This window comes from Mixophyes fleayi, chromosome 11 (genome assembly GCF_038048845.1).
Source record: "Mixophyes fleayi isolate aMixFle1 chromosome 11, aMixFle1.hap1, whole genome shotgun sequence".
Taxonomy (NCBI): domain Eukaryota; kingdom Metazoa; phylum Chordata; class Amphibia; order Anura; family Limnodynastidae; genus Mixophyes; species Mixophyes fleayi.
The window spans coordinates 65,863,204-65,886,357 of NC_134412.1; the positions used below are offsets into that span (position 1 = coordinate 65,863,204).

The 23,154-nt window shown below is 41.4% G+C and overlaps 1 protein-coding gene across 1 annotated transcript in view; it reads left to right on the forward strand.

The window, feature by feature from the left end:
• LOC142107678 (G protein-activated inward rectifier potassium channel 4-like) overlaps positions 1-22,867 on the forward strand; it is a 63,110-nt gene extending 40,243 nt beyond the window's left edge. Inside the window, exon 4 of the mRNA XM_075191248.1 lies at positions 21,555-22,867. Coding sequence (XP_075047349.1) covers positions 21,555-21,913 — 359 coding nt within the window. The 3' untranslated portion in view covers positions 21,914-22,867. The remainder of the gene's footprint in view (positions 1-21,554) is intronic.
• The last annotated feature ends 287 nt before the right edge of the window (positions 22,868-23,154 follow it).

Below are 23,154 nucleotides of genomic sequence, written 5' to 3' on the forward strand. Positions count from 1 at the left end.
GACTGTGGGAGGAAACCGAAGCACCCGGAGGAAACCCACGCAAACACGGGGAGAACATACAAACTCCTCACAGATAAGGCCATGGTTGGGAAATGAACTCATGACCCCAGTGCTATAAGGCAGAAGTGCTAACCACTGAGCCACCGTGCTGCTTAGATTGATTATTACAACTAACCAGAGATATAGCTGTGATGTAATGATATTTTTTTTTCACTGTGAGAACTGTTGGATATTCAACGGAATGCGGTGGGTTCAGGGAATCTGTATATTATAATAAATGGTGATGTACTCATTATGTGCTATTGTAGTAAGCTTGGCTATTCATTGTGGATACTGAACATTGTCATTTGTTGTTTCTTAGTTGTCTAATAGTCGGGGGACATTTGTGGGATATTGCTGGATTTTAAATTAATTGGATGTCTAGTGACAGTGGTAGGATATTATTGAGATATTACACAGATATTGTAGTGTCACTATACTTCTCCAAATATGTTTGGTACTTTTATAATAGGTAGAAAGTCACTACAAGGACCATGGAAGATTCTGACTCTGCAAATATGATAGTCCACTTCATCCTTATTGATTGTTTACTTCATGCAGGAATAAGCTGTTTCATGTTTATTTGTTTTTGAATGTCAGCAGATGCATGTGTTCCTGTCTATGTATATAATTGAAATATAGTCAAAAGTATGTTCTTAAGTGTTTCTTTAGCCAAATTAAATATTAGGAAATATGCATTTAATTTGTAGCTAGGTTTTAATGGCATTAATAACACTGAAGTGTTTATACTTATCTACATAAGTCCCCTATTCTCTCTTTCACTTCTCCGCAACAGATTACCTAGCAGGTGTTAAGAGGAATGTGCTCTAAGCAGGCGTAGTTGGATTCACTGTTTTGGTCAGTGATGTCACAATATCTCGGACGTCTGCATTCTCAGATTTTTGACCTGCATGACATCCCATAACGACACTGGGCCTGATTCATTAAGGAAAGTAAGGCAAAAAAATGAATACATTTTCTCCTGGACAAAACCATGTTACAATGCAAGGGGTGCAAATTAGTTTTTAAATATTGCATACAAGATAAATACTGGCTGTTTTTCAATGTAGCACACAAATACTTGATAACTTCATTTGTACACTGAAATTTAAAGTTGATCTAGGACATATTCTATCCCAAAAATAAATATGTCATCACATTTTAAATTTACATTAACCTCCAATGCAACATGGTTTTGCCAAGGGTGCACAGTTACTCATTTTATTTGCTTTACTTTCCTTAATGAATCAGGCTCACAGTCTTAAAAATGTGAAAGGTGGCTTGGGAAGATAATGCTTTATTTTAAGAGAGCTGCAGGGGAATGCAGATGTGTGCAGTGAGTTCATTTGAATGTCAGGATAACAGTGAAGAATATATTTAATCAATATATTTAATATCTAAAAATGTAATTGTTGGGGTTTAGTGTTCCTTTAAGTGTGACTTGCCTAAGGGATTTATAATGAAAATTAGAGATGAGTGGTTCAAACTCGGGTTAATATGACACATCAAAATTTTATATTTACTAGCTTCACATGTTATACAGTTTACAATGGTATTACACGTGAAGAAACTGGCTTGACCAAAATAAATCGTGCTTTGGTAATATTAATAATAATAAAAAAAAATCATTACTACGGAAGTATTGCATAAGTAAATACAACTATTATTATTATTTCAGCAGCAAGACAACTCATTAAAATAAAAAAATGCTATAAATAATAATAATAATATATTATAATAAATAATAACGACAGCATGCAACAAGTTTTAATGTTATGCCTAAGGCTAGTGCCACTTTAAGCATGATTTTGTGTGTACTGCTCAGTCTACTAACGCTACTGTATATGCTAACAGCTCCCCCCTGCATGGCAAAGGTTTCCACAAGCTAACTATATTTAGCACCATTTTTTAAATCTCCTAAATGTAACAATTATGCACAAGTATGCTACTTACTACTCTAGTGCTACTGTATAATCAGAACTGTAACTAGAAATGTTAACACCTGGAGTAAGAAGGATAACTGATGCCTCCAAACACTCAACTGTAACAAAATTAGCCTAAAGTATCAATTATCCAGCTTCTTCCCTCTTACCTTCAAATTTGCGTCCTGGGCAGTTACCCCTCTCTCGCCAGTTATGACCCTGTGTATAAGCAAACAACTGGGTGTTCCAAATCTCTCTGCACTGTTATCAAAATCTCCTACATTTAAGAATTATGTGTGGGTATGCTGCTCATTCCCCTAGCTGGATAAAGCTAATTTCACTATGACAGATAAGCAGCTCTTGCACGTGGCAATAGTTGGGTATTCACTTCCAGGATCTCATAAATTGCAGATAGTATATCCAATCAGACTTGTCGATTTGTCCACCAGTAGAGGTCTTCAAATTAAAATTTGCATGTTAATAATTCTGTAATCCCTCCATTCCCTACATCATTGTGTGTCCACCTAGTATCTTAAACTACCTATCTGGAGCAGCTCTTCCTGTTTGATTTAAAAGCAATGCCATCTTCGAGTACTGGTAGAAAATGCTGGGCTTTGTCCAACTGTATCATTTTGTAAACTGCCATTACCTACATGTGCTGTTCTTCCTACCTGTTTCATTTGGATCCTATGGCATATCCTACTACTAGAAAAATTGGGTTTTACCCACTTGTATCATTTTACTAAACTGCCATTTTACTACCTATCCCGGACTGCTATTCCTGTCTGTTTCATTTGCATCAAAAGGCATCTTCTAGTATTACGAAATGCTGCGTTTTGCCCACCTGTATCAATTTCATAAACTGAATTCCTACTACCTGTCTAGAGTAGCTCTTCTTGTATGTTTCATGTGCATCCAATACCATCTCCTAGTAGCAGAAATATATAACACTGCCTTGAAGCTTGATATTTGGTCTATTAAATTGTAAAAAGAAAAAAAAAACACCAGGTAGTGTAGTGGACAGAGAGCTTGTTTTCCATCGACCAGCCATTTAACATTCAGTGTAGGTAATATTTTCAGCCAGCTTACGGCAGCCTTTCACCATTGTTGCTAATTGTGAGGTCATTATAGTTAGACTGTAAATAATTGTAAAGTGTATAAATACTACAGTAGAAGCAAAGAACATTTTATGATTTTTTTTATAATTTTTCTTCCAATTTATATTCTCTTGGTGAAATTCAAAACTAAAACACTAGAATGATTTTAGAACTAAAGCTAAAACATGTGTTTGGTTCTCATCTCTATTGAAAATCCAACCAAGGTACATAAAATACTGTAAACTTTTAAGCATCTTCTGGTCACAATTACTAGTTTATATCTAATAATACTTCTATTTAGGTAATTTACAAAGCACAAATCTGCTGTGCAGTGAAAAAGCAAAATTGGACTACTGTGCATCCTGATTTGTGCAAATGTACCTAAATTTCTTGCAAGGTGTAAATGTTTATGAAGCAAGATGGTGGCATCTGTAGAAAAAAGAAGTTTGCACAATGTATCAAATACTAGCACAAAGAAAGAATAACAACTGACACAAAAGAAGTATTAGAAACATTTGTTTACATAGATTTGATTAATTAGGTTAGCATACAATTGATAATGCCTGGATCAGTGAGGAAATCCATAATCAACCCTGACCTAGGTAGGAATTGCTTGTCATTTTTAAGGCTTCTTTACACCAAGGAGAATAGGGAGGAATTTCCCACTCTGCATGTCATTATATAACCTTTCAAAAATAGTTATAATACAATATCTTTAGACAGTAGATGGCAGTAGTACCCTATCTTAATAAAAAAGATGTGATTATATATGTAACAGTAGGTGGCGTTATATAAGGCTTACATTATAAATAGATATATTGTTCCCGATAAATGTGTACATATATATATATATATATATATATATATATATATATATATATATATTGCAACAGAAGACAGGCAGGGCGCCTCAATGTGTATTATCAATTATATATTTATAGATGGATGTAATAAGCTGCGTACCGGGAGGTATTAGTAGGTCGTCTAGTCAGAGATGGGAGACCCTCCTCCTAGGCTGTTCCTCCCGATAGCTCAAACATCGGACACTTCTTCTAGATCCTCCTGATCGTTAGCACTGCGGAATCCAGGAGGCAGAGCATATATGTATACATATGCATATATATGTTCCCAATTGTAAAGAGCTACAGGATTTGCTGACGCTCTATAAATAAATGTTGCTAATATATTGCTTATCTTATCGCCTAAGAAATTGCAAACATTCACTAACCAAATCTCTGAACTGCAGTCTTAACAATAGATGGATTTATACATACAGTTACAATATATTAATGCATACATGCATGTTTAATAAGAGCAGTACCTGCATAGTAACTGCAGCAGTTTTCATTATAATTATAATTATAGCTATACTTACTAGTATTACATATACAAGCTTAATCTCACTTCCTTTGTGAATTACTGTTAATTAAATCACATACTGGCGAGGGGAGGGGGAGGGTGTAATGATGATATTCCTAGCAAGGTACATAGTGGACACAGCACTGCGCCTCATTGAGTGGAGCAGTTTAAAAATGAGATACCATTTTGTACAGCAAGATAAAGGGGTTGAGATGTCACATTTTACAGGGTGCTCCTTAATGTGCTGAGGGGCGCACAGCCATTTTTATTACCTAAAAGGAATTGTGTGCCAACTCTGTCCATTATAAGAGTGTTTCATCCTTTACTTTTATACCTTTTAAATGCATTTCAAGTAATACACTTATTTTGTTGAAAGGGCTGGTACAAAAATGGTATGAAGTTGGACTTTCAAGTAATATTTAAAACTTTGCATGGGGTGTCTCTTCAGAATTTTCAGCCACTTTTAGGTTGTGGAGCTATTTCCCCATAGCTGACGGAAGACTCGCACCTGCATGGACCATCCATATACATCTGTACAAAGCCAATGCGGTACACATCAATTGCACTAGGAAAATGACTGCCTTTAATAACACTGCATAATAATAATTTCACATATGAAAGAAAGTTTTTATTGAGTGCTTCCCAATGTAGCAAAATGCTTGAATATCACCAGCTGTATTAAATGCAGTGCCTCCGAAGGTATGTACTTGTCACTCACCGGACTGTGAGTGCTTCTTCCCGGACATTTAGGAACCGTGGCCGTCCTCCGTCCTGAGGGACTGCGCATGCGCAGCCCTTTCTATACCTCCAGTGTATGTTCCTTTAACTTAATTGGCAGATCAGGCAACCTCCCTATATTAAGCACCTGTGGTCAACACCACGTTGCCTGATCTTGGAGTCTCATTCCCCATGAGTCTCTGAAGGTGTTCCTGTGTTTCCTCGTTTATTCAGCCCAGCTGATTCCTGTGGTTTCCAAACCACTTCTACCTCTGTGGTTTCCAAACCACTACTACTACTGTGGTTCCCATACCACTTCTACCATCTACTGTATCATCGTGACTGTGAGCTGATTCCTATCCGCTGCCTCCGTGCACTACAGTCTTCTAACCACTTCAACTCTACCATGTACCATTGGGACGGTTAGCTGATGCCTATCCGCTGCCTCCGTGCACTACCGTCTTTCATTCACATCCACTCACCTGTTCATGATTGTGACTGCCAGCTGATTCCTATCCGCTGCCTCCGTGCACTACAGGCTTCAACCTGCAACTCGTCTGTGTTTCATGATCGTGACTGTTTGGCTGATTCCTATCCGCTGCCTCCGTGCACTACAGTCTTCAACCTGCAACTCGTCTGTGTTTCATCATCGTGACTGCTAGCTGATTCCTATCCGCTGCCTCCGGGCACTACAGTCTTCAACCTGCAACCCGTTTGTGTTTCATCGTGACTGTTTAGCTGATTCCTATCCGCTGCCTCTGTGCGCTTCAGTCTTCAGTCCTTGTCAACTCTCCCGTGTTTCCTTGAGTCTGCTGCCACTATTGCTACCCGCTACTCTCCGTGATCAACTGTTCCAGTTCAACTCTGCTCCGGTGTCCCATCGTTACTGCACCTGCTGGTTGCTATTGGCTACCTCCGTGTTCCCGCAGAGACCCGCTGCTGTTACTTCTCAGCGCTGCTCATCCATCTACTGCTGATCCGCTCTCCACGCCTTCCTGTGTTCCCTGCTGGTCTTCCTACCTGTGCGCTGCACCTGCTAGACCACCGCTTCACCCATCCAGGGACTTTGCATCCTGCCGGCCTCCTGCCGTTCAGGTATCTCTGCACTCCTGTCTGACTGCCTTCTCCTGAACCACGGTATGCATACTTCCCATTGACTGTGCTGTGTATTGCATACCTTGCTGGACTGTGTTGGTTCTCCTCTGGAGTGTACTATCCGCTGAGTCTATTGCCATCATTGACTGTGTTATCTCATGCTGGATTACTTCAAGAGACTTTCTATATTGGCAGTGTTGTTCAGTCATTTATACATTTATATTGTGCATATTACTGTGGATCAAAGTCAAGGTGCCCGTGTATATATTGTGTTGCAGTCTCTCCCCGTGCACCTCCTCACATATATATTCAGTGGTACAACTTGCTAGTGGCAGACCACTGACCCCTGTTTACAGTTTCACCTGTTCCAGTATCCTCTCACATAGCAGTGGTACAACTTGCTAACGCAGACCACTGACTCCCCGGATACCTCCACTTGGATTCCATTCCTTCACTCAGACAGCGGTACAACTTGCTATCCGCAGACCGCTGACTCTCATCACCTCCTCGTTTCTGTTGGACATTCCTCCTCACTATAGCAGTGGTACAACTTGCTACCGCAGACCACTGACTACCTTCACGTGTCCTTTGTCCATACAGTTCCTCGTGTATTACTACCTCCATATTGCCAGTGCTGCTAGTCATAGACTTTCCTGAGCATCTCATCATCTGCTATTTCCTGTTCCGTGATCACCCTGCTACCAGAGTACCATATTACCACCTATACTGCTCTGGTAAGCCTATCACCTGGTGATCCCTGGGTAAAGACTCCTAGTGCCCGTGACAGTACTCTTTAGAATGATCTTACCTTTAATTAATACACATAGATAAATGTATGCAGTGAGCTATATTTGCCAAGTCAGCCATTTTTGCCTGGCTACATTACAGTACACTTAGCTGCATGCTTGTGTAATGATACCAGGACATTAGTGTAGGAACCCAGAGGGAAATCCTGGTATCTAGGGGTTCGGGACAGATAAAGAGATGGCAAAGGGTACAACCATATCTTTTGTACAAAAGGTAAACATCAAATGGTATCAAATAGCCAAAATGAATAACACACTTTAAATCAACTCCCTCACTGCTCACCACACTCCAGATAACACTCAATAAATTCCCAGTGCTTTCAAACTAAAATTGATGTTAAAATGAGCAGTCTTTTCTATATACAGACAAAAATAGGTTAAGACAGTGGTTACCAGACTGTGCGCCTAGGCTCCCTGGGGTGCCTTGGAGATCTCACAGGGGTGCCTCGGTCAGGGCCAGTGGTAAGCAAGGCGGGGGACTACTTGATAATTATTTTGGCTTAGGCTGCCTTGAAATTTTTTTGGAGACCCTAAGGGTGCCTTGAACTGAAAAAGTTTGGAATCCACTGGGTTAAGCCATTTCCGGACCAAGCTGTCAGTCTTTAGGCTTTCAATGGTCACTGCAGTTTCTTGTGGTATCTGCTTCCTGTCCAAGCTGTAGCCATGTGGAATGATGCTTAGCATGTTCCTGTAAAAACTAATCCTTTGGGTCTCATGGATCTTTCCAAGAATGATCTTCTAGATTACGATACCAAGTCCTGGCCAAGCAATTTCAGCGATCCTCTTCTTACTTGATGATCGTGGCCGTTCACGAAAAAGCTCTCTACCAACTTGGTAGAGACCTGAACCCCAGTCTCCAGGCTACCCTAAACTGTGATTCATAAACTAGAAGGAGTGACCCACTTTTGGACCTACAAGATCTGGCAGCCATTGACTGGTTGGGCACACTGGTGCTTGTCGAACTCCTAGCGTGATACAGCTGAGAGTTGCACCACTGTCCGGGTAGCAATCACGCCAGTACAAGAATAACATAATTTCCCGAAAGCCTATGGGGCTGCTCGGATTTGTAAGAAAAAGGGAGCTTAGGAGGGAAGAACTGATGAGTAATTGCTGAGGGGATTAATCGCTGATGACAAGACAGCACATTGGGAATAGATAAGAAAATCCAGTGGCAAAGACAGGTCATCTGCTTAGGAATGAGTGACATACTTACATGAACATTTGAAGAGATAGACTACCTACAGATTTTGAAAAGACTAAATCAATTAGGTGGAGTAATAGAAATTTACCTGACAAAAAGCATATCTGTTACAAAATAGAGTTAGTGTCTCTACAACTACAGTCATAGCCAAAAGTTTTGAGAATGACACAAGTATTGTTTTTCACAAAGTTTGCGGCTTCAGTGTTTTTAGTCCTTTTTGTCAGATGGTGCTATGGTATACTGAAGAAAAATTACAAGCATTTCATAAGTGTCAAAGGCTTTTATTGACAATCACACATAGTTTATACAAAGTGTCAATATTTGTGTTGACCCTTCTTTTTGAAGATCTCTGCAATTTACTCTGGCATGCTGTCAATCAACTTCCGGGCCACATACTGACTGATTGCCGCCCATTTTTGCCTAATGCTTGGAGTTTGTCAGAATTTATGGGTTTTTGTTTGTCCATCCGCCTCTTGAGGATTGACCACAAATTCTCAATGGGATTAAAGTCTGGGGAGTTTCTTGGCTATGGACCAAAAATTTTGATGTTTTGATTCCTAGTCAATTAGTTATCACTTTTGCCTTATGGCAAGGTGCTCCATCATGCTGGAAAAGGCATTGTTCATCACCAAACTGTTCTTGGATGGTTGGGAGAAGTTGCTCTTGGAGGATGTTTTGGTACCATTCTTTATTCATGGCTGTGTTCTTAGGCAAAAATGTGAGTTAGCCCACTCCCTTGGCTAAGAAGCAACTCCACACATGAATGGTCTCAGGATGCTTTACTGTTGGCATGACACAGGACTGATGGTAGCGCTCAGCTTTCCTTCTCCAGACAAACATTTTTCCAGATGCCCCAAACAATCTGAAAGAGGATTCATTAGAGAATATGACTTTACCCCAGTCAGCAGTCCAATCCCTGTACCTTTTTCAGAATATCAGTCTGTTCCTGATGTTTTTCCTGGAGAGAAGTTCTTTTTCTCGCCTTATTGACACCAGGCCATCTACCAAAAGTCTTCGCCTCACTGTGTGTGCAGATGCACTTACACCTGCCTGCTGCCATTCCTGAGCAAGCACTCCACTGATGGTGCACCGATCCCGCAGCTGAATCAACTTTAGAAGACGGTCCTGGCCCTTGCTGGAAGTTCTTGGGCGCCCTGAAACCTTTTTCACAATTATTGAACCTCACTTCTTGATAACCAGATGTTAAAGAAACAGAAGAGAATTAACAGTGATAACACTTTTATAAAAACAGTTTCTGGAGGTAACTTTCCACCAGGATGGCCAATTATCTCTGCTCATCTCTTCCAGCCCTGTGTGCAGAACCATACTAGCTATCTGCATGACACCAATAAATCTATGAATATATTGTACAAACAAGGAAATTTAACTCCTGCAACCATACTGGTTACATTGGATGACTTTATACATGTATACTACTGGTTTGGTGGCAGTGGGGAGGTTATTAAATTCTAGTGTCATCTATATTGGACCCAGTATTCCTTACATTTTGGAGATCTTGAAACTAATATTTGATTTTGAATATGAATACATTTTGAGAATCCTTTTTGTTAATAAGCATATCATTGTCTGTAAGTGCTACATCAATGTATTTGTTCTTTGAATGGTGGTCCTGCACTAGAAGATAGTATACATCAACGGGTCTGATACTCCCATTAGATTTACATTATAGTACAGTGAATTTAGCATTATTTATTTGGATGTACTGGTGGTTATCGACAATGATGAACTTGATCACAATTTCTTAGATTTTAGAGGATCATCGGAAATGAATATAAATTGCATGAGACATTAGAAAAAATGTGATACTCATATATTTTTACTTATAAACATATTGACATAAGTCAATGGGCCTGAGTCATTAAGGAGAGCAAAGCATAAAAAAGGAGAAACTTTGCACCTGGGCAAAACCCTGTTGCATTGGAGGGGGAGGTATATTTAAAATGTGGGGACAGATTTATAGTTGGGATACAGCATGTCCTAGATCAACTTTACATCTCAGTGTAAATATAAATCTATCAAATATTTGTGTGCTACATGAAAAAATAGCAAGTATTTAACTTATGTGCAATTTAGTAAACTAATTTGCACCCCTTGCATTGTAACATGGTTTGTCCAGAAGCAAGCTTACTCCTTTTTTGGTCTCCTTAATGACTCAGTCCCAATATGTTTATAAGACATAAGTGTAGCTGGTGGAAGAGATATGATAGAAAAACACTGCTACGTGTGCTCGACTTTGGTATGCCCTTACTGTACATTAATGGCCAGTCCCCTCCCTCGTCATGAAATTGTAGGTTGTAGTACGAGTACTCGAAGATGACTTGTACTTTGCTGCTTTCTCTGGCATATGGTATGTTTCTGGGCATGTGCAGAGTGATTTTACGCAAAATACGGCACATCATCATCATCATCATCATTTATTTATATAGCGCCACTGATTCCGCAGCGCTGTACAGAGAACTCATTCACATCAGTCCCTGCCCCATTGGAGCTTACAGTCTAAATTCCCTAACATACACACAGACACAGACAGACAGAGACTAGGGTCAAATTTGATAGTAGCCAATTAACCTACCAGTATGTTTTTGGAGTGTGGGAGGAAACCGGAGCACCCGGAGGAATCCCACGCAAACACGGGGAGAACATACAAACTCCACACAGATAATATCGACATTTAGGTTCCTTAATGAATCAGGCCTTTGGTGTTTCCCTTTATAATGGCATATATGGAAATATATGCTTCTGGGAGTAGTTGTTTTTGCCACTTAAATATAATCAGATCCAATGTAGGTGCAAAGTTTCTCCTTTTTTTTTCTTTACTTTCCTTAATGAATCAGGCCCTTTATGTTTGTGCCACTTTTTCTGGAAGATTATTGGTGCACCTGGATAAAAATAGTGTGGGTATGAATAATCTGTACCAAAAGTTACAATTTATTATACACGTACATAAAAAGTGTATCACCAACCCTTCTGTTTGTCTTAAAATGCAGTCTCTTATACACAGAAAAAGAGTATAACTGAGGTGTGCTTAAAAAACATATGTTGCAATACTAATCAATCTCTAGCTATAACCTGAATACGGTAGTAAACAGTTCTAATATAAAGACATTGGAAATAGAGATCCATTCATAATTTACTCTTGTTGTTGTGGTGTAATAGCCAAGGTCCCAAGAAGCATAAACCAGAGAGTTGATTAGTAGTCTACAATGATGTATACTAGTGGTTCCCAAACTTTTGCAGTTCGCGGCACCCTTAGAGTCTCCAAATTTTTTCAAGGCACCCCTCCAAAATAATTATTGAGCAGTCCTGTTTTAGAAGTAGTTGGGTCAAAAAATTGAAATAAGTATTTAGGTCAGGACAGAAATACTTATTTAGTTGTATGCAAAAATGCCCCCTCTGCATCCAGACACTCTGCCCCCTCACACTCTGCCCCCTCTGCCCTCTGTCACGCTGTCCCCCCTCCTCTGCTCTGTCACACTGTCCCCCCTCCTCTGCCCTCTCACAATGTCCCCTCCTCTGCCCTCTCACACGCTGTCCCCTCCTCTGCCCTCTCACACGCTGTGTCCCCTCCACTGCCCTCTCTCACACTGTGTCCCCCTCCACTGCCCTCTCACATGCTGTGTCCCCCTCCACTGCCCCTCTCACGCTGTTTCCCTCTCCACTGCCCTCTCACGCTGTGTCCCCCTCCACTGCCCTCTCTCACGCTGTGTCCCCCTCCACTGCCCCTCTCACGCTGTGTCCCCCTCCACTGCCCCTCTCACGCTGTGTCCCCCTCCACTGCCCCTCTCACGCTGTGTCCCCCTTCACTTTCCCTCTCAAGCTGTGTCCCCCTCCACTGCCCTCTCTCACACTGTGTCCCCCTCCACTGCCCTCTCCCACGCTGTGTCCCCCTCCACTGCCCTCTCACGCTGTGTCCCCCTCCACTGCCTCTCTCACGCTGTGTCCCCCTCCACTGCCCCTCTCACGCTGTGTCCCCCTTCACTGCCTCTGCTCCGCTGTTACCATCCTCTGCTCCGCTGTCACCATTCTCTTCTCTCTGTCCACATCCTCTGCTCTCTGTCCCCATCCTCTGCTCTCTGTCCCCCTTCTCTGCCCCGCTGTCACCATCCTCTGCTCTCTGTCCCCCTTCTCTGCTCTCTGTCCACCTTCTCTGCCCCGCTGTCACCATCCTCTGCTCTCTGTCCCCATCCTCTGCTTTCTGTCCCCTTCCTCTGCCCTCTGTCCCCATCCTCTGCTCTCTGTCCCCATCCTCTGCCCCGCTGTCCCCCTTCTCTGCCCCGGTGTCACCATCCTCTGCACTCTGTCCCCATCCTCTGCCCCGCTGTCCCCCTTCTCTGCCCCGCTGTCACCATCCTCTGAACCCTGTCCCCCTTCTCTGCTCCGCGCCAGCCATAAAAAAAAAAAAAAAAAAAAAAAGAACACAGAGACTTACCAATCCGTCGGGAGCCGGGACCCAGCAGCCTCCTCTCTCTCTAGCAGCTTGTTACTGACGTCGATATTCAGTGACAGCTGCGGGAGAGAGGAGGCTGCTGGGTCCCGGCGCCCGATGGATTGGTAAGTCTCTGTGTTCTTTTTTTTTTTTTTTTTGTATGGCTGGCCCGGCCCGCGGCACCCCAGTGACAGCGCCGCGGCAGCTCTGGGAGCCGCGGCGCACAGTTTGGGAACGGCCGACGTATACTCATAAATTGTGCACCACATAGAAAATTAGTTTTGTAAAGGAGTGTCTTGTAAATCTATGGGAGTTTGTATGTTCTCTCCATGTTTGCGTGGGTTTCCTCCGGGTGCTCCGGTTTCCTCTCACACTCCAAAAAACATACTAGTAGGTTAATTGGCTGCTATTAAAATTGACCTTAGTCTCTCTCTCTCTCTCTCTGTGTATGTTAGGGAATTTAAACTGTAAGCTCCAATGAGGCAGGGACTGATGTGAATTAGTTCTCTGTACAGCGCTGCAGAATCAGTTAAATCTTTCCTTGTTGCTGTTACGAGCCGCGGCGGTGCTCATCCACTGTGACCCTCTCACCTGCGTCCCGGCCGTCGCTATGATGACCGGGACGTCACTTCCGGGTCTTGTCCCGGCTGTTGCCAACTGTAGTAGATAGCGCCGCGTCCCGGCATTAGGTGCAGACGGGCGCGCGCGCAAAATCATCAGGTGGCAGCTATTATTACAGCCTTTAGGGCTGATTACACGCCTGCCCTCATTGGCCAGTGTCTGTTTATAAGGCAGGGGGGGGGCTTAGCCTCCCTGCCGGTTATAGTTCCAGTCTTTCTGTGTCTAGCCTGCTCCTGAGCTATTGTCTGGTGTGAACCTTTGGATTGATTGATTACCTGTGTATGACCTATTGCCTGTCCCTGGATTCTGAGCCTTTGCCTGTGACCTTGACATATTGCCTATACCCTGACTCTGAACCATTGCCTGTGATCCTGATCCATTGCCTTTCCCCGGATTCTGAACCGTTGTCTGTGACCCTGACAGTGCTGATACCCGACATCTCCTCCGGTGCTCCATCCAGTCTGCAGATCGCTGGCCTGCCTCTGTTCCGTGTGTTACCTTCTGTACCTGTGCGCAGCCGTGTGAGTATAAACTTATCCTACTCTGAGTGTAAGACCTGGGGGCATCTGAGTACCTGTGAGCATAATCAGTCTCTACGGGAAAGGCGGCCTCTTCTACCAGTTCTATAAGTTTATGCCGCACTGGTTGTTGTAACAGTTGCTTTGGGGGTTAAGAGGATGGCAATGACAGATAGGTCCAATGGTCACAGAGAAGTTGAAAGACGGGATGGATGATAGGCCGATCAGACACACACATACAGCAGAGGTAGTTTGAAAAGTGGAACATAACATAATTCAAAAAATTTCAATACAAATTAGTAGTTTGTGTTTATGAAATATCCAACCAGAAGAGCGATTGTTGTGCCACTGGATACAGGAAATAGACTCTGAGGTTGGAATTTATGATGCACAGGAAAGGTTTGTTCACTTGTTTATCTTTCCTATGCCTTACTAGACAACAGTAGTGGCAGGGTCACTCTGAGGCTGATTTATTATCCCATCTCCCTTACCTCTGTCTCTATCATATCCCCTAAATTGTCCCCTACTGCTGTTTTCTCTTTATTTTGTAATTGTAAGGCCTTTTTTGTTTCCTGAAACTGCCTTTTCCTTATCCTGACAATGATTACCAATACTTAGAACTCTGAAAGTGGTTTTATTTTATCTGTCATTTAACTACAATTATGCACAATTGGCTTTGGATATTTAGTATCTGCAGGTAGTTTCCTTTTTATTTTACTTTTACAATTAAGGATTTTAGATCAATCAGTTTTCCTAGAACAAATGTCTGAAATAGCTGATAATTTGTGGCTGGTGCATGATGCAATCCCATCTTGTCAAACAATATTTTTCTAACATTTCCAGGTAATACTGCTCTTAGGTGGTTAATATCAGCACAATCATAATTATAGCAAGTGATGATGGTCTTCTACAATGTCAGGGAAATCCATATCTAGATTAGTTAGGTCAGTAGATGTCCAGGGAACATGCACAGTTCGTGGACAACCATCTTCTCTGGGAAACTGTCTTGGAGGGGCCAGAAGATTGCTATCTGATGCCTATCTTTGATCCTAGGTCTACAAGAAGTAGCTTACCCTGAGAGAGTCCCAAATCTCTGGGATCTCATAGATCTCTGATAGAGTCTGGAAGGGAAGCATGTGCTCCTCTCGCTGTGGTACGAGGGACTGAAGATTCTTGAGTCATTGCTCCCTGTACCCACTGGTGGATTTTGGCTATAAAAAAGGTGATACCAAATCTTAAGAGATTCTCTGAGGGTTTCTTGGTGTTGTGGTGTCAGAAATAATACCTATAGAATACAACTGTGAGGAGGCGAGATATTGGTACTTCTATAGTTTTTCTAATGCCTTCTTAAGTTTATCTTTCTCTTCCTTATGAAATTACTCTAAATGTCTTAGTTTTAATTGTTCCTGTCATTTAATAGCTGCATGTTGCCAATCAAAATATGTTTTCTGTTGGGGCGTGGCCTGCACGCCCTTCTTGTGGGTCACATCTCAAGTGAGCTCCACCTCCACACGCAGGAGTGGAAGTACATTTTCACTGACCCCAAGCACCTGTATGTTTGTTCCCCACTGGCTGAGGTGTCCAGTGGCCTGAGGGAGTGAGCAGGAGCAGATAGAAGTCCACATCTCACCTGTCCCTTCGCTGCCTTAAAGTTTAGTGGGCAGCCTTGCTGACTGGACGGTGCCATCAAACAAATTGCAGGCAACAAATAGACACAGCGGTAAGCTGCACTTGCTATGAGTGCCTCCAGCATCATAATGAAGCCCGCTCCCAGCCTGGACGGCAGTCATATCTACCCCTGATATTCCTGAAACCATTTTCCCTGCTTGTATTGGCACCCACAGGTCACCCCCGTTTCCTCATAGAGACTATCAGGCACTATCTTGACCTGCACTAAACCTTCCCTTTGCTAAAGTTTGGATACCATGCTGCTACGTATGGCACCTACCTGAGGATCGGGTTTCGTTCTGGGTTTTTCAATATAAAGGATTTCCATTCAGCTTCCAGAAAGACCAGAGACAACTTCCTGCTCCCTTTTCAGAACGTTATAATCGGTGGCTCTGCTCCTCTATAACCTTTATCTTGAATACTGCACATTCAGTCTAGATTTCCACCCTTATCCATGTGTTATGTGGATAAAATACCTCAACCACAACTCACTAACTGATTTTTGACTGATTTTACATGGTTTATAAGTTACTGTGTGTGTGCTGTCCCCATGTGGCCATTTGAGAGACAGCATCTGTATAATCAGCCTTGATACAGCACACATCTTCCTGCTTGCGTTGCTATATTCTGACTTGCCAAGAACAACCTGGTTCTGTCTTCTTTAGTGTGCCAAAATGACCATTCCATTTCCTGCTGACCTGCAGTGATTCACTCCCCATATTACCATATGTCAATTGTTTCTGCCTATTAAAGATGAACACAGGTACAGATTTTCTGTTTACCAGCTATCTACTATATTAACACATACATAGCCTGACACATAACTAAAGCCCTTCTATGTACCCATAGGTGAAGCAAGATTTGAGTCCTAGTTATATGTTAATTGACTCTCCTGGGCATTGGAGGTATACCAGCACCATCTAGTGGATTCTGCAATATAAGTCTACTGTACTGACAGCCCAACTTTGCCTGTCTCTGAACTGATGTGACACTCTCACCGCTACCCACATATGCCAATTATAAGGGGACATGATACTCCTCGTTTTCATCTTCAGTAACTATGTCCGGGACTTTATGTTGAACTAAATGACTACCACCTCTTACTTTTACTGCCCTAGATGCTCGTGATCATCAGATAGTTTTTATTTCTTCCAGCGTCTAGCCCTTATGCCCTGTGTTATGGGTCCTAAAAAGATTAAACCGCATAAGCCTACTCTTACGGTCCCTTTCTTCAAACCTCAAAAACAGGTCATCATCATCATCAACATTTATTTATATAGCGACAGCAAATTCCGTAGTGCTTTACAACTGGGGACAAACACAGTAATAAACAAACTGGGTAAAACAGACAAAGAGGTGAAAAGATCATGCTCGCAAGCTTATAATCTATGGGTCATACTCCCTACTCCTCTAAAGTAGGGATTTGCTGGGTCCTTCGCCCTCAGGAGCCTTAGCCGAGATTGACACAGATGTTCTGGTCACTGTCAAATCGATGCAGCAGTTATTGTCTACCCTCAAGTCTGAGTTGCTCTCCAACGTGTCACGATTTGAGTAGTTTTTTAATGATCCCTTGCCTCTGTTTATAATGATCTACCTCAAAAGTGAGGATAGTGGAGGCAACACTCAGACTGAATATCATTAGCAATAAGACACTGGAGAGATGATAAAATTGAAGTATAAATTGCTTGATGACACAACAGGTATATATACTGATGGTATAATGGCAATGGAATAATATATATAACATGAAAAGCACACACGGCAATGGAATACAAACAGAATGCAATTCACAATATATACTTTAGTTTGTTAGTAACTCTGGGCAACTGTAATGGGATGAAATAGCAAATAGTCCAGACATGAAGATGGCAAATAAAGAATACGTGACTCCGGAGATATGACCACGGCAGATGAAAGTGGATTAATGATATTAATAACAGTCCAGAATGATGGTATATTGCACATAGCAGGTGGTCACAGGTATCACGATAATTCTTAGCCAATATATATATCAATCCCAATATGATCAAATAGAGCAGAGAGCCCTTAAACAGTCCGTTACTTAGAAGTAGTTAGAAAAGCAAAGAATCCCAGCCGTGTGCCACCCCGTAAGGCTAATATCTTCCAGCAACAATCCAACACAGAGGTATTTTAAAATATAGCGAAAGTTCACAAGAAGAAGTTCAATAGTAGTAAACTTAATAGCAAGCTCGCTATGGAACACAGTCACAGTAGAACAGCGAGCAGAATCACAGGAGAGTCTTTAACAGGAGCCAGCTTGAACATACAGCACAGGTGCATAGAATCAACTTGAAAATGCAGCGATCAACTGACGGAAGATGTTTCCAATCTGTACCTTGACATCGGTGAAGTTCAACGGACAACAGAGGACTACAGGTACCAGGTGCATTGATGTAAAAGCAAAAGTTCAATCAGCAGACATCCATGATAGTAGATTCGGCATAGTAGAACTACAGGTACCAGATGCGAAGATGTCATAAGCGGAAGTCCAGCTAGCAGGTGACAGCAGCAAACTCTGTGCACAGCGTAGAACTACAGGTACAAGTGCAACGATGAATTAGGTAAGTCCAGCCGGCAGGTAACAGCAACAATAGATTTAGGAGGCCCAAACAGAGAAACAGGTAATGGTAACCAGGAGCCAGGCAATCTGAGTAACACGAAGAACAGGCAATGACCCAAAGGTCATAGGTAGTTTAAATAGTACTCAGGACCAATGAGAATCAGGGAGGAGGTCCTGATCACACAACCAACAGCACCTGTATGAAAGTAGTGTCTCTGAGTGGGAACAGGTCCAAAACATAGTTCACAGGGAAAAAAGTCACAATGCCGGCACCTATCTACATGAACGGCGCGTGACACAACATGCGCTCTTCCCTCAACGAAATTCAAACAAAGGAGGTGGTTTTGGGAGGCAAGACTGGCCATTTAGAGGATAAAATGAAATACTTGGTGCCTTTGCATTAAGACCTTATCACATCCCATGAGTAGTTGGAATCTGAAATGGAACTGTTGAAAAACAAACTTTCAGACCTAGAAGATAAATCTCGACGGAACAACATCAAGATCCAGGGGATTCCAGAACAAGTCTCCAATGCCGATCTTCTATCCTTTGCCACTGACTTATTTCGCAAGCTTCTTTCAGCGGTCTTAACCAGAACTTGCTCATTGATCACATACACAGGCTCCCTAGGCCACGAGCTTCAAGGTTCAAATCTAAGCCCTGGGATACCTTTATGAGGTTACACTTTTTCCATATTAAGGAACGAATCCTGCTAGCGGCTAGGGAGGCTGGTGTTTCAGACATTCTCCTGGACCAATTTCTTATTTCCATTTAGGTTTACATATATTTCACTGATTATATGATGGTATTTCTGTTCAATTTTATGTAAGCGAACAATGGTATTTTTCTTTTGTTTTTTTTTCAAATTCAGGCCATGCACCACGAGCTAAGTGTTTTGCCGCATATTGTCTTTTCTAGCAATGGCTTTAACCCTACACATAGGGTTATTTTAGTGACCCCTTCCTGGGGAGTTTATTCTGCTCCACTTCCCTTCAATCCCCCTTTGTTTGGAACACAACATTAACCATTTGTTACAATTAGCCCGATTGAAGCCAGCCCAATATATCTTAATAAATCATCAAGTCTCTTGTGCTCTTGTCCATCTTTTCATCTTGTAAATAGTTAAGTTTTTAACACTGAATGCTCGGGGCTTAAACTCCACGAACAAATGCAGGTTGGCCTTAACTTCCTTTTAGAAATCTAAAGCTGACATTGTAGCCCTACAGGAGACTCAGTTGGGGGTTGCCTTGTAATTAGCTCACATTGCTCTTTCACACTTTCCTCGAAACCCGAGGACAAAAATGGTAGATTTTTAATAGTTATTGGAACTCTAAAAGAGAAATTGGTGACAATAGTCTGTATCTATGCATCCAATTCTAGACAGATCCCGTTTTTTTAAATCAACACCAGCACTGATAGACATAAATGGGACAGTTTGATTGTTATGGGAGATTTTAATATGGTAGTGCACTCGAAGTTAGAAGGATCCCCTAAACAGTGTTTTCCACCAGCTCCTGTCTCTGTGGACCCTTCACTGGATTTCAGGAAGCCCCTGGCGGAGCATGGTCTTTACAACATATGGAAAGAGACTGAACATAATTCCCCCCCTGTCCATAACTCATATTCCAGAAACGACCTCATTCTTTTTGACAAGTGGGTTCTACAGAATACACTGTGAGTTAAAATACTTTTCATGATGTGGTCTGACCATGCTCTGTTGGTTTGGACCTGGAAGTGAGTACATCCTTTGAAGCCCTCATCCCCCATAACAGTGGTGTCTACTGGCACAGTTACTTTCTTCCTTGGAGGCCAAGTTGGCGATTAATGAGGACCTTCTTCTTTTCACTCAGACCAATTTTCACCTACTGGTGTGCCATAAAGGTGGTTGTCCGCTGTGTGGCCACCTAGGTGGCTACTAGGTTAAAGATGGCGAACCTCCATCACCATAGGAACTGGAATCCTCACTTAAACTTCTAGAATCCCAGGACAAAGCACGCCCTTCTCAGTCTCGGATATTTTTTTAAATACGAGCTGACCTCCAAATACTACTCATGGCTCGCACTCTTGTGGCATTATCTAAGCTACAACCAAAATTTTATGGTGCAAGTAACAGGTCAGGCAGGTTGTTGGCTAAAAAACTGAGAGGTCAGCATGCACATAACCCGCTTAAATTGCTTATGGGTCCTGATGGTCCTGACATGTGTAAAGATCTTAGTGCACCGTGGTCCTGGAGGAAATCTGTCGGGTTATCAAAAACTTACCTTAAGATAAAGCCCTGGGTCCTGACAGTTACATTAATAATTTCTTTGCCACTTTTTGGAAATAATTACTTCCCATCCTGCAGCAGTTGTATAATGAGGGAATGGCAAGGGTTTGAATTCCAGCAGAAATGCTGGAATCACATATTATTACCATTCCCAAGCTGTGAAAGGACCCCACAGATTGTAGAAATTATTGGCCCATAGCCTTATTAAACCTGGATATTAAAATATTTGCAAAACTTATCGCCAATAGCATGGCTCACATCATTTCTACATCGATACATCCGGACCAAGTGGGGTTCATCACAGGACGTCAAGCTTCTGATTTTTCCCCACGCATATTTAATTTTATTGAACATGTCCACGATACCATTGGTGAAGTGATACATTAGATACAGAAAGGGCGTTCGACTGACTCCACTGGTGACAAGGGTCCTTGAACAGTTTGGGTTTAGATCACCTACTATGTGCAATGATTTAGTATATTTGATGCTATACATGTGTTTTCCCGGGTGCGGGTTCCTGCATACGTGCTTTTGTGTCCTTTCCCCACTATTTACCCCTTGTTCCCTGCCCCTGATATTTGTCCTTCCTCTTCGTTTTTTGTTTCTGTACCCCTTTAATTTTTGCCAAAATGAATTAAAATATCACAAATAATATATATATATATATATATATATATATATATGTATATATATATAAACACACACACACACACACACATACATATATATATATATTCTATTGAGGAACTGGGATTCCAAACTTCTTGTTTTCAATGACTTTGCAGATAATTTTTAATCTTCCCAAATCAAAGGTACCTTTCTGTGGACACGTTACTGTTGATATCCCTTTTCTTAATTAATTAGTCTTTAAATACTTGCAAAATATTTGAAGCATAAATCCAGATATCTCAGATTTTACTGCAACAAATAGAAAATAGATAGGATGGAAGAAAAGAAAATTTGAGACCTCAGTCACATGTCCCGTTCTTGCCAATAATCACAATCTTTAGTCCCGTGGTGAATCCCAAGAACGCCCTTGTAATAGTGATTCTGGGTTGGTTTCATACAATTTAGAGTCCCTCTACTCAGTTCACACATGTTCCTGCTAAAGCCTCAAAAATAAACATTGATGACGATAAGCCCTATAATGTGATCTGACAGTAAAATATATATGACCACTTTTAAAAATATCTCCATCAATGTCTCATTCAATGTAGGTATGACATGTCAAGCCAAGACTTCCTACACGGAGGATGAAATACTGTGGGGTCACCGGTTTGAGCCCTGCATGACTCTGGAGAAAGGAGCATTCCGTGTTGACTACACCCACTTTGAAAAGACTTTTGATGTCCAAACACCCTGGGGAAGTGCAAAAGAGATGCATGAACTCAAAGAGAATGAACAGAATGATATGTCCACCCTCAGTCTCGCCTGGGACAATATGTTTCAGACTTCTATCCCTGATCACTCGAATACAGGACCTGAAGATAGTTATCAGGAGAACCAAGAAAACATGGACATTCCCAGCATTGCTGAAAGGAACAGAGAGTCTGAGAGCAATGATCTTGATGTTTGATAGAATATTCCTTAGTTGCCAATGTTTAATGATTGACTGCAGGGAGACTTTGCTAAACAATTAAACATGTTTCCAATGTGAGAACAAATCCAATTGTTTAAATTAACATTTTCAAACATTTTCATTCCAACATAGTTCATGTAATCACAATCACATTCAAGTCTTTTATTGCCATATAAGCAAACTCTTTCAATTAAAACAAAAAACATACTGTCTATATTGATCATTGCAGACCTTATTCATTATACTTTAAGTCTCTGTAAGTTTTTTCAGTCAGGCCTTCTCAAGTCACTTCTGCCATCTTGTCTCCTATATGCAGTATATTATATTTTTTAAGTATACGCTACAATAAACCATATTTTTAAGTGGCATTGAAAATATTTCACAACTGAAGGACACTGTTGGCAATAGTGACATCCCTGCTATTTGTAGTACAAGGACATTGTATCCTGTTCTGTGACAATTATGTTTATCAGGAGGATTTCCAGGTAACAGAAAGTGAGGGAAAGGTTTGCCAAGTGGTACAGACATTACTTTGTTTTTAAAGTTCAACAATGACATACTGGTGTATATATTTTTATTATTATTATTGTTGGGCATCTCATGTTTGTGATACTAATATGTTGGTGGGCAGGACCCTAGATATAAAGAGAATGAATTAAACAAATATTAAAGTCAAAGGATGTGACGTTCATGCCCACTAGCTACGGTGACTATTGATGTCACCGCTTCCTTATATTCCTCATGTATATTATGGCACTTTCTATGCAGTTATATTGTGTGAATCCATTCATAACAGATGCATTCATGTGATGACTGATAAACCATACAAGATGGCAACATGAATATAGATGGGCTGTAAATTATGTGCAATGCTGGTTGGGGGGAGGGGGTGCAAAAGTTGGATAACTGTACACTTTTAAAAAATCTCCAATAAAATCAACCAAAACAAATCTATAGCCAAATATATATTATAGTGTCATTTATTTTGTTAAAAACATAACTTACAAAAATTTGATATGATATCATAAGCTGTGCTGTTGACAAAACAGTGTTGTGTCATGGACAAAATAAGAAAAGATTGAACAAAATTGTACTTTATGAGTGCACCAACACAATTATAAAGGTATGCAAGTAATTGTGTACTTTTACCAGCAATAAAATTAAGTATACACAAGACCCCTTTTGGGTTATTATTATTATTTATTTTTATTTATAGGGCGCCACTAGGTGTCTGCGGT